The sequence below is a fragment of the Felis catus genome, chromosome B4 (genome assembly GCF_018350175.1).
Source record: "Felis catus isolate Fca126 chromosome B4, F.catus_Fca126_mat1.0, whole genome shotgun sequence".
Lineage (NCBI taxonomy): Eukaryota > Metazoa > Chordata > Mammalia > Carnivora > Felidae > Felis > Felis catus.
In genome coordinates this window covers 103,931,517-103,946,541 of record NC_058374.1, presented here as the reverse complement: position 1 = coordinate 103,946,541, position 15,025 = coordinate 103,931,517, and the positions used below count along the sequence as shown (strand labels likewise).

Genomic DNA, 15,025 nt, shown 5'->3' with positions numbered 1-15,025 from the left:
TCGGTTGAGCATTCAGCACACAAGACTTGTGGTTACTTACTTCAAGACGTATTCGTTGAATAAGACCCTTTAATTTATTTACAAGATCCTTTACTCACTGCTACGCAAGGGTCTTTTTATGGCCTACTAATTATTATGTATAAGAAGAAATGATACAGCATGATTTCTTAGTTCAGGGTTTCTCGATCTCAAGACTATTGGCATGTTGACATAGTTCTTTGTTACAGGGGGCTACTCTGAGCATTGTAGGATATTTAGCAGCCTCTTGGTCTTCTAATACTACATACAAGTAGCATCCTCCTGCTCTTCATTTGTGACAACCCAAAACGTCTCCAAACATTGCCAAATAAATTGGTGCAGAAACGCCCCCAGGCAAGAACTACAGTCTTCCATCAATTCTCTGTAAAATGTATTCACGGACTGCTAGTCCTAGGAGATTCTTCCCCAAAGATCTCAGTGTCAAATAAGTTGGGAAACATTGAATATTAATAATAATAATAGTAATAATAATAGCTATTTTTTATAAACTTACTATATGCTGCAAACTGTTCTAATCTTATTTAATCCTCCTAACAGACCTAGAAGTTAGTTACAACTCTAAGGCATATTTTTCAAATTAGAACATTGCACTTGGTCAAGTAACTGACCGAGATCATACACTGCAGAACTTGGGCGTTATCTGTACATCGTACTGCCTCTTGCATACTCCACTTTTTAATTCACAGCTCAAATTAGAATGTTAAGGATAGTTATTCTTAAATTTTTATTTCTTTATTTTAAGAGCTTACAAAATTAGTTTTTGCTGTTATCAGTTGATGACAATCTCCTAACTGTGTACAAATGATTGTCTACATAAACATACTTTGATGCATGTAAATATATCATTTTCCCTGGAAAAGATAATCAAGATGTCCCTAGAAAAATTCAAATGGTCCAAAATCAAGGAGGGAGAAATTTCTCTGCTTGGAGGAGGCAGGGAACAATGAACAGAGAAAATGAAATTTGAATTGGGTCTTTTATCATCATGTTAAACTGGGTTAAAGAAGATTCTGCCAAATGAAAGGGCATTCCAAACAGAGCAAACAGCATATCCAAAGGCCTAGGCAACTGGGAAGGCATTGTATATTTGGGGAATAGTGAGGATGGAGGAAAGGAAGTTGGGGAATAAAACTAGAGAAAAGGCTGCGTTCTGCATTATTATTGCTGGTTTGACTCGTGTGGGCATTGGACTTTGCAACCTTTACTCCAAGGGCAGTAGACAGCCAAAAGCTCGGTAGTGACACAATCAGGTAGGCACTTGACAATGATAACTAAAGTCAGTAGTGTTTGGTGGTGGAAAACCCAATTAAGACACTAATGCAGAGCTTTGAGCAAGATATAATGAGTAAAGACAGAATGAAGGGCCAGATTTGAAAGAGTTTCTTAACAAGAAAAGCAGAGTAAGGAAAATCTTCCTCCCAAATGGGCTGTAAGATCAAGTAAGTGGAATTTATTTGTAGAAGGGATATTTCTGCAAAATAAAGTGATGTACTTTCAAGGAAATAACATGGAAACATGTTAAGCAGCTATTCTGGTAACCTAGAAAATTTGCATTAACAAGTCCCAGGCTCCACAAATGCTTTCCTGGAAAACTCTTCCTTTTTCATTCCGATTTCTCACTAAAATAGTATATACTCCAGTTATTTAGTGAAGTTTCAGCCTACCTGATAGATTCTAAATAGTGCCCCTACCTTTTTAGTCTAGACCACTTTGTCTTTTTCCCAAACATGCTACTTGGGAAAGATGAGTCAGCATTGATGGAGATTCAACCAAATGTATTTGAAAAATGATGAGCCAGCCAAGAAATGTTGGAAAGAGATTGGTCAGAGATACTCAAAGAATGGTTGTGGAATGGATGTATTAATCACATTCTGAATTCACTTTAATAACTTTGGACTTAAGTGTGGAAAATATGATTAATAGAAAGGAAAAAAAATCTTTGATTGCAACTTTCTGTTTCATCTTTTACAAAATAGTTAATGGGCCAATCGCAAAAAATATCCCAGCGAAATCCCAAATGGACTTTTACCTCTGCACATTATGCAGTTGATTTTTATGACTATTATTTAAATCTTTAAAATGGGCATATAGTCTAACATACTTAGCCTTGTTATTTTTTTCTATCTTCTCAAACTATCCTTTAAGAGTCATTCTGTATATGTAAGTTATTTATAATGAAACAATTTATTTTGCCACCGATATACAGATTTTATAATCCCATCCCTGACAATTTAGAAGGAAAACATTTTTTTCTACTAACAATTTTTGTGGTTGTGCCTAAAATCATAAATAATAATAATACCTGCTGTTTAAGGAGTGCTTATTAGGTGCCAGGTGCCTCGAAAGTATTATTTCAAATGAAACCCATACGAAATAAATATTCTTTACCCATTTTTCAGAAGGGCAAAAAGAGAGTCAACATGGTGAAGTGGTTCAGCCAGGACCTCACAGTCCATCAATTATACTGTAAGGCTGAAACTTAGGTCCGTTAGCCAACAAAACCTATGTGCTTTCTACAATATCATTTTGGGTCCAGATTTTACCTGTATTTTTTTTATTTCATTTAAACGTTAACATGAACCAGAGCTGATAGGTTGCTCTGTGTTACTAGTGCTAAAATCTCTTATTTTACTTGTTCCTGCCCCTGGATATCATTTTATTTCTCTATTTATGAATTATGAATATGTGTCACAAAAGGTAACATATATTCCGATAGGCAAGGAAAAGATATTGTTACGCAGCTTTATATATAAAATTTTTATCAGATATTTGAGAGAAGGCACTATATGTAGGGGTAAAAATTTTTACTGACAAAGTAGCTTTTATAAAATCAAGTATCCGAGTTTTTATACCTGATGAACACGGATAACCAAATAATAAGTGCTTGCCTTCTCTGCTGCAGCCCTCACCCACCAAATAGGAGAGATTTTTTTTTTTTGGTCCAAATCATCAGGATAATTGATTCAGACTTATTTCAGTTTGTAACAGAGAATTTCTGTTTTACAAATGAAAATTTGTCATCCTATCTGCAGTGAAAGAATTGATGCTCTTAATGTTCTTACACATTCTTTTTTTTTTTTTATGTGAACATTTTAGGTGTATCAATATATGCATGAAACGATAACTGTTAATGGCTGTCCTGAATTCCGTGCCAGGGCCACAGCAAAGGTAAGACTTGAGTAACTTTAAAAATACATTTGACCCCAGTGATCTAGTAATTGATTGTGCGCGTGTGTGTTTCAGGTATTCTCGTGTGTACACTGTAAGAGAATTTAGACATCAGTGGCAGCCCAGAGTCTAGAACCAGTACTGCTTCCCAGGTAAAAATCCTAATGGAAAATTGAACGTTTCTGCTGCTTCTGTAGCTTAAGAAAGGAGAATGATTTCATTAAACTCACTAACTGTCCATTTGGCACAAGCAAATCTACTGGTTCATTGTATGAAATAATACATGGTTTTCTGACACGTTCCTTTGATCCAAAAGACCCTGTTCGCCTTTCAGTGCATGAAGATTTACTTGCACAAGTCGAAAGCTTTGACTTGAGTTAGACATGAGGAGAACTCACCTGAGACCCACTGACATAGGATCCTTCCAAGTATACAGCTGAGCAGTGGGTAGCTTGCTGAAGGAATGTGACACTGACCTAAAGGGAAAGCCTGTCACCTTTTGTGAGAGTGACCACGTGTGCTCTTTAAAAACTCAAATCCACACATTGCAGAGAAATCTAATGGAAATCTTACACGAATGGTAAGCTTATAGCAATAGGATAGTGAAATTATCTGGAAAATAGACCATTAGGAAACAGTAGTTTTAAACTAAAATTACTGATGTAGTTCTTATTTTACAAACAGAAGTGCTGTAATCGACGCACAACAGCTTGCTTTTTAAAAGCTCTTATCCTTCTAATAATGTGTAAGAAATAAGAACTGGTGAAAATAATCAGAATTTTCCATTTAATTCTTTTGTGTTATATCACCTCTTGTTTGGTTTCTCTCCTGATTTCTTAGTTTTCATTCTGTAACTGAACACTGTAGATTTGTAAGGTTTTTTTAACCCAGGCAAAAGGAGGGTATTATTATCGTTACATCATGCTTTGCTTGTACTGAAGTGGAACACACACAGAAAAATGATCCCTACATGGTTTAATTAAGGGGAAAGTGAATTATGTAGTGTTTTACCATTCTCATTTCTTATTCATGTAGAACAGCAGGATAGCAGCATAATGTTGCAATAGCACAATATTTTCTGGTTGTTTCTGGGCTGTCTGCATTGCATCCATGTCAGCCATTAAAATCTATGCATGACGACGAGGTTTGCATGAGCAAATGCATGTAGCTAAAAACAAGCCATTATTTCCATATCATTCACTAAACTTCACTAAATGCAGACAGTAGCATAATGCTCAATTGATGTGATAATGCTGTGTGTGGAAAAGAATGTACAGTCGTTGGCAATCAATATTTTCACAGTGTTGAGTAAATCACTTTATAGTAGGCATCTAATCAACTGTGGTTAAGTCAGGTTAATGGAAATGGAAAATAAGAAGCAGGCAGAGGATCTTTTCTTGATAGAAACTACTTAAATGCTGTTATTTTATTTCCATGAGGGGTGGGAACTAATGGTAAGTTGTGTTTCCAGCTTATTTTTAAAAATTCATGTATGAATTTTAAAATAAAATGACGTCCACATTAAATGATATTTTGTACATCTAGGTTTAGAACCATGAGCTGCTCATTTTGCCCACGTTGCCGTAGGAGTTGAAATATTAATGTAAAATGTAGGGGGAAACATCTGTACCAGACAAGAGGACCTCTCATAACAACACAGAGTACTGATGTGAAATAATAATAATCCGTTTGAATCTATTTCCTATTTTAGCTTTTATTTGCTTTTAGGTATCCTCAATCAAAAAACAAAAAACAAAAGCAAAAACAAAATGTGCCAAGCCAGTGTTCTGGCAATAGCAAGATTATATATGTATTCCCCAGAGTATACACGTATAAGTGCTTCTAAGCACATTGAATAAACGTTCATGTACATGCACCGGGGTAGACTGGGTGTCCTACAGAGAAGTGGATTACATCATCTCTGCCCTTCAGGTGCTCATAGTCAACACATATACATAACAGTTATGGCGTGTGTACCGTATAAAGGTAATAGGAGGACGCAACCTATTTTGGAGTCCAAGAAAAGGAGGAATTGCATCTAACTAAGGTAACTGGGGAAGATTTTTATGAAGAAGGGAAATTTGTATCATAATGGATAAGCTCTAGAAAGCCAGGAATAGCTAGGCAGGGCTTTACCAAACAAAGGAGTCATAGATGACGTTTAAATGAAGCGAATCTTCCCACCACCCCGCCCCCACAGCCCCATCTTGTTCTTTCTTTCACAGGAGAAAGCTATAAAAATAAGAGGAGTTGCCTGATCCTACGCACTGCAAAGCATACGATTAGCCTTATTTCCCTCGTTGTATTACCAAATGACCATCTTTTCTTTCAGGCAACAGTTGCAGCTTTTGCAGCTAGTGAAGGCCATTCCCACCCTCGGGTAGTCGAACTGCCAAAGACTGATGAAGGCCTTGGTTTTAACGTGATGGGAGGAAAGGAGCAAAATTCCCCCATTTATATCTCCCGCATCATTCCTGGAGGGGTGGCCGAAAGACACGGAGGCCTCAAAAGGGGAGACCAGCTGCTATCCGTGAACGGAGTGGTATGTTCATAAAATAACCGGAGGTTTTCTCCCCTAAGCACATTTTTTGCCCCTTGCTGTTTCTAAAGTCAATGTTGAAATCCTAGAACAAATCATCATTTTGTGTCCAAACAGCTTCCTCAGCATTGATGGACATTAACCCTACAAAAGCAATAATTTTATAGTTTTTATGTCTCATTTCATCTGTTCGGGTATGATAAATGTGAACTAGTTGGAAAACTATCCCAAGAAATTATCCCAACTAGTAGAGTTTTCCCCCATATGATACTCAAGTTGAATTAATGCTTAGAAGAGCATAATAATAACTCCAAGGTTCTTTCTATTCAAATTACTATAAACAATTACAGGCATTTTAAAAGTAACGACAGAACTCCTCATCCTGTGTTTTTTAATTAAAGAGGAAGGATATTTTTAATATACATAATAATAACGCACATGGAAAAAGAATGCGCAGATAATTCCTTAATGTACAGCTATAGTATGATAAAAACATAATAACCTCTTCCCCAAAAATGTTTGATTATATTATCTATTCATCATATATATTTTGACTTTGACATGAAGTTAAGGTAGATTAAATGTGTAACATTTTAAAGTAGAAGTAGGAACATACTTTTTTGTTCATAAATTCATATTCTTTGGATGCCATTACCTCCACATGTAATAAAGACCTGCTAAAGAAATAACTTTATCTGAAAGGAACAATTTTCTACCCATAACTTCTACACGTACTAAGAATAATCTAAAAGCATAACTTTCAGAAGTTTAAATAAGAACACATCAATGTTTATGTTTGTATTAACCTAAGATCTTTTCCCTAAGGACTTAAGATTTTAATAAATAAACTAGACCTGGGTTATTTGTGACCTTGTTGATTTCTGCTAAGAACACAATATCCAAAATAAACAGCTTTTAGAATGTGATATTGGTAACTATGGGGTAAATTGTTGTATATTTATATCTTTTATTTTGTTTATTATTTTTTTTATTTTTAGCATGACTAGTTTTGTAGAACCCAAAACTACTCATTTAACTCTGCTGACCCCTGATATACATCAAAATCATTAATCCATGAATATTCTATATCACTTCAGAATTCCAATTCTAAAACTACCATTTCATTCACTTTTTTGTATGTAACCATGTTTTGAGATGAGCTTTCTTATTGACCTTTAGGTAATTATGGCTTTTTCAAAGCATGTTCCAGCTGATAATTTCAGAGTCCAACTTTCCAGTAGACGGTTCTGGAGCTAGGTCATGCAATTATTTCACAAAGTAATCTGTGCCTCGGTGTATGAATTTATTACAATTGATCTAAATATATTGGGTACATCAAAAAAAGTATAGATTTTTTAAAAATGAAAAGTACAAAAAAGAACCAAAAACACAGTCAGAGAAATTGTGATTATATGAAGCAACAATAGATATAAGTGAATTCAATGTAATAGGTGGTTGACTTTTAACTGTCTTTAAAGGAGCTAAAGAGCCTGTGTTTATTAACCCATGTATAGGCACAGCTATCGGCATTTCATAATCTCTCATCCATTCCTTGCAATGAACATGTGGCTTTATCTGCAGGGGGTATTGGAGAGTGGAATCAGACTCATCAGTCTCTATCAGTCAGTGTTCATGTGATTATAAATTAATATCCCCTATACTTGAATTTCCTAGTCTGAATAAGGGGAGTAGTAACTAAAAGCTCTGATGAAAATTAAAATGAGGCAGGACATCTTTTAAGAATGGTACTGTGATAATTTAGTCCCACAGACTTTTTCTTTTCTTTCTTTCTTTTTTTTATTTTTATTTTTTTAGAGAGAGGTAGGGGAGAGAGAGCTAATGTGGGTGAGGGAGGGGCAGAGGAAAAGGGAGAACGAGAGAGAGAGAGAGACAGACAGAGAGAGAGAGAGAGAGAATCTTAAGCAGCCTCCATGCCCAGCATGGAGCCTGACGATGGGCTTGATCTCACAGCTGCGAGATCATAATCTGAGATGAAATCAAGAGTTGGACACTTAACCAACTGAGCCACCCATGTGCCCCAGTCACACACACCTTTGATAAGTAAGTGTGGTTACTGAAGAAGGTTGAAGAGGGTTAGCAGTAGCCCTATGATATTGTTAATGCTAGTCTCATTGAAAGAAAATCTTGAGGCAAATTCTGCTACACGTGTAAGCATATTTTAGCAAACATAGTAGCAAAAAGGCACTCATGCAGCCTCTGTCATAAGCTGATGAAATTCTAGTTCTCTGTCCATTCAAATGTTCCAGTCATTACCTTGGAAAAAAGGTTTACTGAGGCAGATGAAACAACATTCCAGGGCCAGGATTTTGTTACCCTTATATTCAGCCTCAGACAACCAGAAATTCTAGTAAACTGGCAGTTGGAAATAGGAAGGTTTAGTGACCAAACTTAGGCCACTAATCTTATGGTATGGGCTATGAGCCTTCTTAAGATTTTTGCATTCTTTTCCTGCAAAGGTGGGCAAAGTCTCCAAAAGTCTTTAATATTCCACATATATATAAAACTTTTAATTTTACCATTTACATTCCATTTGCCATGCTAGTTAATGAGTCACTGATTTTACGAATGAGAATCCATTTCTGACCTATTTTTGCTAATAAGCAAAGCTTCATTTGTTCATTGAAATAGGTATAACAAATGCTTTTGTGGTAGCCAAGCTCTGGAGTATTGCTTATCTGATTTAGTGCTTTGCAGACTACCCTGGACTGGTTTAAGCTCCTGAAGTTGGAGTTTAAGAAAATATTGTACATCCATATAATCAAACTATATATCATAAACTACCTATTTTAGAGTCTTTGAAAGTAAGTTATATACATTTTAACAGTACCCAGTATTGCTCAGATGTTCATCAAGAGGTAGTTTTTATTCTGTAAATGAGAAATTTCATGCATTTCTCATAGTCATGCAGAGTGGTTAGCCCCAGGCAAGAACCTGGCCTTGCTTCTAAAACCCAATCCAGAAGTCTTTTCAGTAGAAATTTCAGTCAGATAGACGTACTTAAAAAAAAAAAAAAAAGTAACAACTCTGTAATGGAAGAGTGAAAAAAGAGAAAAGATTTAGCAAATGATCAAATTATTTCTTCTTACACTTTAAAGTACCACATGGGGAAATTAATATGAAAGCTTTTCAGAACATGTCATTATGAAGCGAGAACAAATTTTAGAAGAAAGTGATTTGAAGGGCTGAAGCAAACCTGAACTATTTCAGTACACGACCTCTGGGAAAAGTTTCCTAAAGTCCCGCTTAAAAAGTGAAGAAATTATTCCGGGGATCTTATCTGAAAAGACATTTGAAAGGATGTCTTGATTATGTACTTTTGTTTTTCTTCCCTGCCTCCTTTTAGAAAGGATATATCACAATATTTGGTGAAAAATACAATATGTGCATCCAGAACTGTTAACATGGCTGTTAGGTAATAAAGTAGGATGATGGAAAGAGGGGAAAATCAATAAGTAGAAGTAAAGAAAAGATACAGCAATTGAGCAAGTGTTTTTCCGTGTCTCTATTAGTATCTTGGAAGTCAAAACAGAAGGAAACTCATACATGCTCAGCTATCATTGGGAGGAAAGCTTTTTGTGTGTGTGTATTCCTGAGCTCCAGAGAAATTTCCCATGGGATTCTTACAGATGAGACACTGAATCACCTAATGCAATTTTATAGAAAATACAGAGGCCTTTGTATAGGGCTACTTCTTAGGTCAACCCTCAGTAAAAACAGCAGAACGCTCAATTAAAATTTAACATTAACAGAAGGTCAAAATGTCACAGTTTGAATTTATAGCTTCCTAATGATCTTCTTTTCACCCTTTTATGCCCAAGTATTTCATCAGCAATTTTGAGAAGGACTAAAGAACCATTTATAAAGGCTGCAGCCAATGTGGAGCCAGCAGAGACAGTAAATAAATTTAGTGATAGATTCCAGATATTAAAAAATCTCAGTAGAACAGTAGCATAGGCCGAATTTAATGAGAATCTACATGAAATCCTGTTCCTGTGCCCAGAAAACTTGCTACATAGGTGCAAAATCAGGGAAGAATGGCTAACCATCAAAACCTGAAAAAACAAACAAACAAAATCCTGGGGATTTCAGTTTATTTTAAGAGGAATATTAGGGAAGTTAGTTGAGGGAAAAAATCACAAAAAACATGTTAATGTGAGCATAGGGGCTAATAATACAAATACAGTGTACAGACATCGAAGGAGATTGGTCGTGCTCTGGAATGTGCTGTTCAGCTCACACCCCATTGTGCTCCAATCTGGGTTCCATCCTTGTGGAGGACAGTTCAATTCATCTGGAGATGAGAAGGCTTGTATACAATGAACAGGTTAAAGAAGGACTTGAGTTGTTTAGAAGAGAGAAGAGGATATTCAGGGGAATTCTGGCTGTCTTCAGTTGTCCTGCATTGTGTCAGGTGCCTGATGGCAGAACCAAGACCCCTGGTAAAAGCCACAAGGAAGACAGATTTCAGTTTATTATATTAAAGAGCTTTTAAACACATAGAACTCTATGAATAGGGAAAGACTGAATCATAAAACATTATGTGCCCATGATTTGAAGTTTTAATCAGATACTAGAAGACCACCTCGAAGGAGTACTTTAGAACATGTGTCCTGTAGAGACAGCTGGAACAGTTGGTCCCTTCTAACTCTGTAGCTGTGATTCTATGCCCTTCGATGGGATTTTCCTGACACTGCTATACACACCCCCACACCCTTCCTTATACAGGTAAGTGGGCTCCACCTACTCTCTGTGTACACTACTAAGGAGAGATTTTTCCTAAACAGATTAGAAATCTACTACAATATAATACTTTTTGTTTATTTAGCACTTAAAACTTACGAACAGCTTTTACAAAAGAGATTCTCCCATTTGTTCCTTAGAACAGTCTCATGAAATGGGTAGGGCCAGAATTTGTTCTCTGTCTCTCTTTCTCTCTCTCTCTGTCTCACACACACACACTTGCACACACACACACACACACACACACACACACAAATACAGAAATGGATACACAGAAACCCACATGAAATACACACAAACTGAATTTCAGCCTTTACTGTGATCATCACTGATACTTACCAAATGTAATAATTAGTTATTTAAAAAGCACCTGGGGGCGCCTGGGTGGCTCAGTCGGTTAAGCGTCTGACTTTGGCTCAGGTCATGATTTCACGGTTCGTGAGTTCAAGCCCCACCTCGGGCTCTGTGCTGACAGCTCAGAGCCTGGAGCCTGCTTCAGATTCTGTGTCCCCCTCTCTCTTTGTCCCTCCCCTGCTCACACTCTATCTGTATCTGTCTCTCTCTCTCAAAAATAAACATTAAAAATAAATGACATAAAAATTAAAACAATGTCAACCCCAATGAAATATGAGTAAGTTCTGTGGATTGTGCCAATGTCAGTTTTCTATTTTTAATATTATACAGTAGTTTTGTAAGATGTTAATATTGGAAGGAGCTGAGTAAAGGGTACATCAGACTTCCCTGTCTGTTCCTTTTCAACTTCCTATAAATCTATAACCTTTCCTAATAATCTTGTTTTAAACAGAGAAAGTCCGAAAGAATCAACCTGAAATATGATGCCCTACTGGTACTGATGGGAGAGAGGGCAGGTGGGAAGCAGAAGGCAGACAGAAAGATAAAATAAAAGCATGAGAATTTTAAAAATATGTCACAGTGAAAAGAGGCTTTCATTAGCCTCTGAAATCCAAGCATGTTTTTAGAGCATCATTGGTGGGAAAATGGCAGTTGAATTCGCCTAGCTCTGTAGTTAATCCTAAATGAAGCTGTTGCTACAGTGTATGCACAACGCTAATTGATTTTTAAGCATAACAGATGAATGACTAAAAGTTTAGGGATGGAACAGAATAAATTGTTTTCCTGGAATTTGGCTTTTTTCCCATTTTATAAATTACCTGTGCCAAGTTAAGGGTGAGTACTCACAGTCTAAATTATTTATGCTGAAAGGCTGTCAGGTGTGGGATGTGGACGAAGCGAAGTGAGAATTCCTTAGATTTGAGCTCTCTGGGGCTGTAGCATCCCAGAAGGCAAATCTGCATGAAAAACTCATTTACCTGTTACCTGAATGCAGAGAAAACACAAATAAAATGATTTTTAAAATTACTATGAAATGCACTAAGATTTCTATGAAAATTTAAGCTCCACATCAAAATGTGTGCCCGTTGACAGCAGTAATTTTTGTTCATTGCCTTATCTTCAGCCTTAGAACAGTCCCTGTAAGTAGTCGAGGCTCCATACAGAATCATTGAACTCCAGACACCATTGTAAGCCCTTTACGTAATGCATTTAGTATTTCCCCATCATGATCTTTTGTGGTAGGTGCCATTGTTAGTACTCTCATTTTACAAACAGGGAAACTGAGAGAGAGAGAAATCAAGTAATGATAGAACTGGAAATTCTAACTCAGGCAGTCTGGCCTCATTCATCGTAATTTAAAAGTAAGTATATACCTTAGCCATTAATAAATTAGTATTTTTATGTATCTGTAGAAAACATCAAAGTTTCTTAACCTTTATGGGTTTATGTCAGTGCATTCTTGATGGGGAGAGGATCTGTTCTTTTTCTCAGATTCTCACAAGGGGCTTTACCGTTTCAAAAGTTAAGAACCGTTCCTAAAAATAGTAATGTTTCGAAAAAGGAGGAGTTTACTTGAATTCAAATGGCTCAGAAAACTGAAGAGGCCTGAAGAGTTTAGTTTGAATGTGTTTGACTTGTTCTATATCTGCCTAACCCTTCCCTCCACTCCATGCCAGACATAGAAATTTCAGAGTCTAGAGTGTGGCCTAAACAGCCAATTACAGCCCGGATTGATCCACACTCGATGCCGAGGTCTGCTTGGCTGTTAGAGGGGAGCAGGCACAGACCTAAGGGGGCAGGCAGAGAGTTTGAGCTTCAGTCTTTGCTTTCCCTAGAGGCCTGGCACCAGGATCCCCAAGTCTGTTCTAGGCTACGAGGCCTCGAGGAAAAGCTATTCTCCTCCCATCCTCTTTCTGTCTAGGAGTCATTTCCAGATTCTTTACCTTTCTTGGCAGCTAAGTAGGAGGTTGTTTGGGTTGTAACGAAATAGGAGTGCAAGCTGGGATTCCAGTTAAGTACTGAAAATTTTTGTTCTCCGATGGCATCATGTGACACTCCACTCACCATTGTAAAGAAGCCAAGAGAAATGCGATCATGTTGTTTTATCCCAGTCACCTTTGGAATGACACACGCAAGGCACCACAATCCAGTATATGCTGCAACCCTGAGCAGGCGGTGGTGTGGTCCCCCTCATTCTGAGTTGGCTCAGGATCAGAGATCTTTTCACTTAAAAAGTGGAATAGGAAAGAACTGTGCTGTGCCAATAGAAGCGGTAACAGTAGCTCACAGATAGAACTGCCGCATCCCCGCCCTGTGATTTCAGCCTGCAGAAATGAGCGCTGGGTATAGTGGTTCTCAGACATTAGCAGATCAGCTTGAGCTTTGAGCATGCACTGAGATTGTGCTGATAAGCTGACTTAAAGTGTATCTGTGCCAGGACACGCTCACAGTCAGTGAGTAATGAAGTACAAATCTGTAGATGCTAGAAAGCATTCTTACGCATGGGGTCAGACTGACCTAAATCTCTATTTAGATTGCAGATAATGGGTGTGTGACTGATAAATGTAGTTGCTGGTGCAGTCTTTCTCAGAGTTATTTTTACCATGTGTTGTTTGTGTTTTCCTCATTTTCTGCTGATATTTTAGCATTTTTTTTCATTCATCCGATGATTATTTGTAGAGCAATTATTATGTGACAGCTGCTGAGCTAAGCCCTGGGTATAGATGGTGAACAAAATAAAAAAAGGTTGCAACTCTCATGGAATTTTCTGCCTGGTACAGAGTAAGAAAATGATGGTGATGATAATAATAATAAATGATAAATGTATGTGTAACTAGTGATCTATCACTTATCCCAACCTAAAGGAAATCCCCCCAAAGCTTCAGTGCAATTCTACATTGGTCGGAGTTTTCACTCCAGGTATGGATTAGTTTGCTCCAACAAATTACCACGAACTTGATGGCGTAAACAATAGAAACATGTTCTCATGTAGTTCTAGAGGCCAGGAGTCTGAAATCAGCTGAATGACCCCAAACCAAGGTGTGAACAGGACTGTGCTCCCTCCTGAGGCTTTAGAGGAGAATCCCTTCCTTTCTTGTTTCTTCTAGCTCTAGTGGCTGCCTGCATTCCTTGACCAGTGGCCACCGCCCTCAGACCTCTGCCTCCATGGTAACGTTACCTTTTTCTCTTCTGTGTCAGATCTTCCTCCACTCCGCTCTTACAAGGACACTTGTGCTTGCATTTAGGGCCCACCAAGATCATACGGGATGATCTCCTTATCACAAGATTGTTAAACACATCTGCGGAGACCCTTTTTCCATGTAAGGCAACATTTACAGGTCCCAGGGAAGAAGACCTTTGAGGGCCGTTATTCAGCCTCCTGCACATTATGCAGTGTGTTAATATCCTAAATCCAGTGAGCTGACACATGTCCAGTACTATGTCATAGGACCAGTTGTCCGCAGGCCATGGACAAATTGGTTTTCGACGCTCAAGTCAGCATGTGCTGAATCTTTTCCACCCTACTGTTCTGACAGTGCAACTTCCTTCTTCCCTTCCCACTTTGGGCACTTTTCTCCCACTTTTTGTCTATACAAGCAATGAAGCCCTTCAGCCTTCTCTTTGTCTTTCCTCCAGCCCCAATTCTATCTTGTCTTTGGATGATGAAAAAAAAAAAAAGCTGCCATCTCTTTCTTTCTTACAGCCAAGGGTTTTCGACTATTTTTGAGTCCTTTTTTTTTTTTTTTGCCACCTAGGTGAGACTGAAGGATGCTGGGTGGGGGAACACGTAAAGAACACAAATTTATATTTCAAGATATAAAACTGCCTCATAATTAAACACCATGACAAGTATGACAAGGGTTAGAAAGGGAAAAGGAGCAGAAGAAAACAAGTCGCCATATAAAAGAATACAAGGAGCTACTTTATAGCGGTAGGAATAGTCCCTTTGAAGGGTGATATATAGGCTGAGGTGAAGGGCAAGGAAGAGTCCATCATCCTCAGAGGAAGGAGCTTGGGTGAAGATACCCAAGTAGGGAAGTCAATGACTTACAGTGGCTGAAAGAGGAACAGAGCGACTGGGTCACGGAGAGTCAGATAAGATGAGCTGAAGAGTTGGTTGGAAACCAGATAGGGCAGATTCTTCTAGGTGCTACCAAAAAGGTT

General features: G+C 37.7%; 1 protein-coding gene and 1 non-coding gene across 3 annotated transcripts in view; both read left to right on the top strand.

Moving 5' to 3' along the window:
• LIN7A (lin-7 homolog A, crumbs cell polarity complex component) overlaps positions 1–15,025 on the top strand; it is a 125,978-nt gene that overhangs the window by 81,133 nt on the left and 29,820 nt on the right. For both annotated transcript variants that reach the window (XM_023257278.2, XM_003989077.6), the window contains exons 3-4: positions 3,136–3,207; positions 5,540–5,749. In XM_023257278.2, coding sequence (XP_023113046.1) covers positions 3,136–3,207; positions 5,540–5,749 — 282 coding nt within the window. The remainder of the gene's footprint in view (positions 1–3,135; positions 3,208–5,539; positions 5,750–15,025) is intronic.
• Positions 10,886–10,970, top strand: TRNAQ-UUG. The gene has a single exon. It is a non-coding gene; the product is annotated as a tRNA-Gln (tRNA).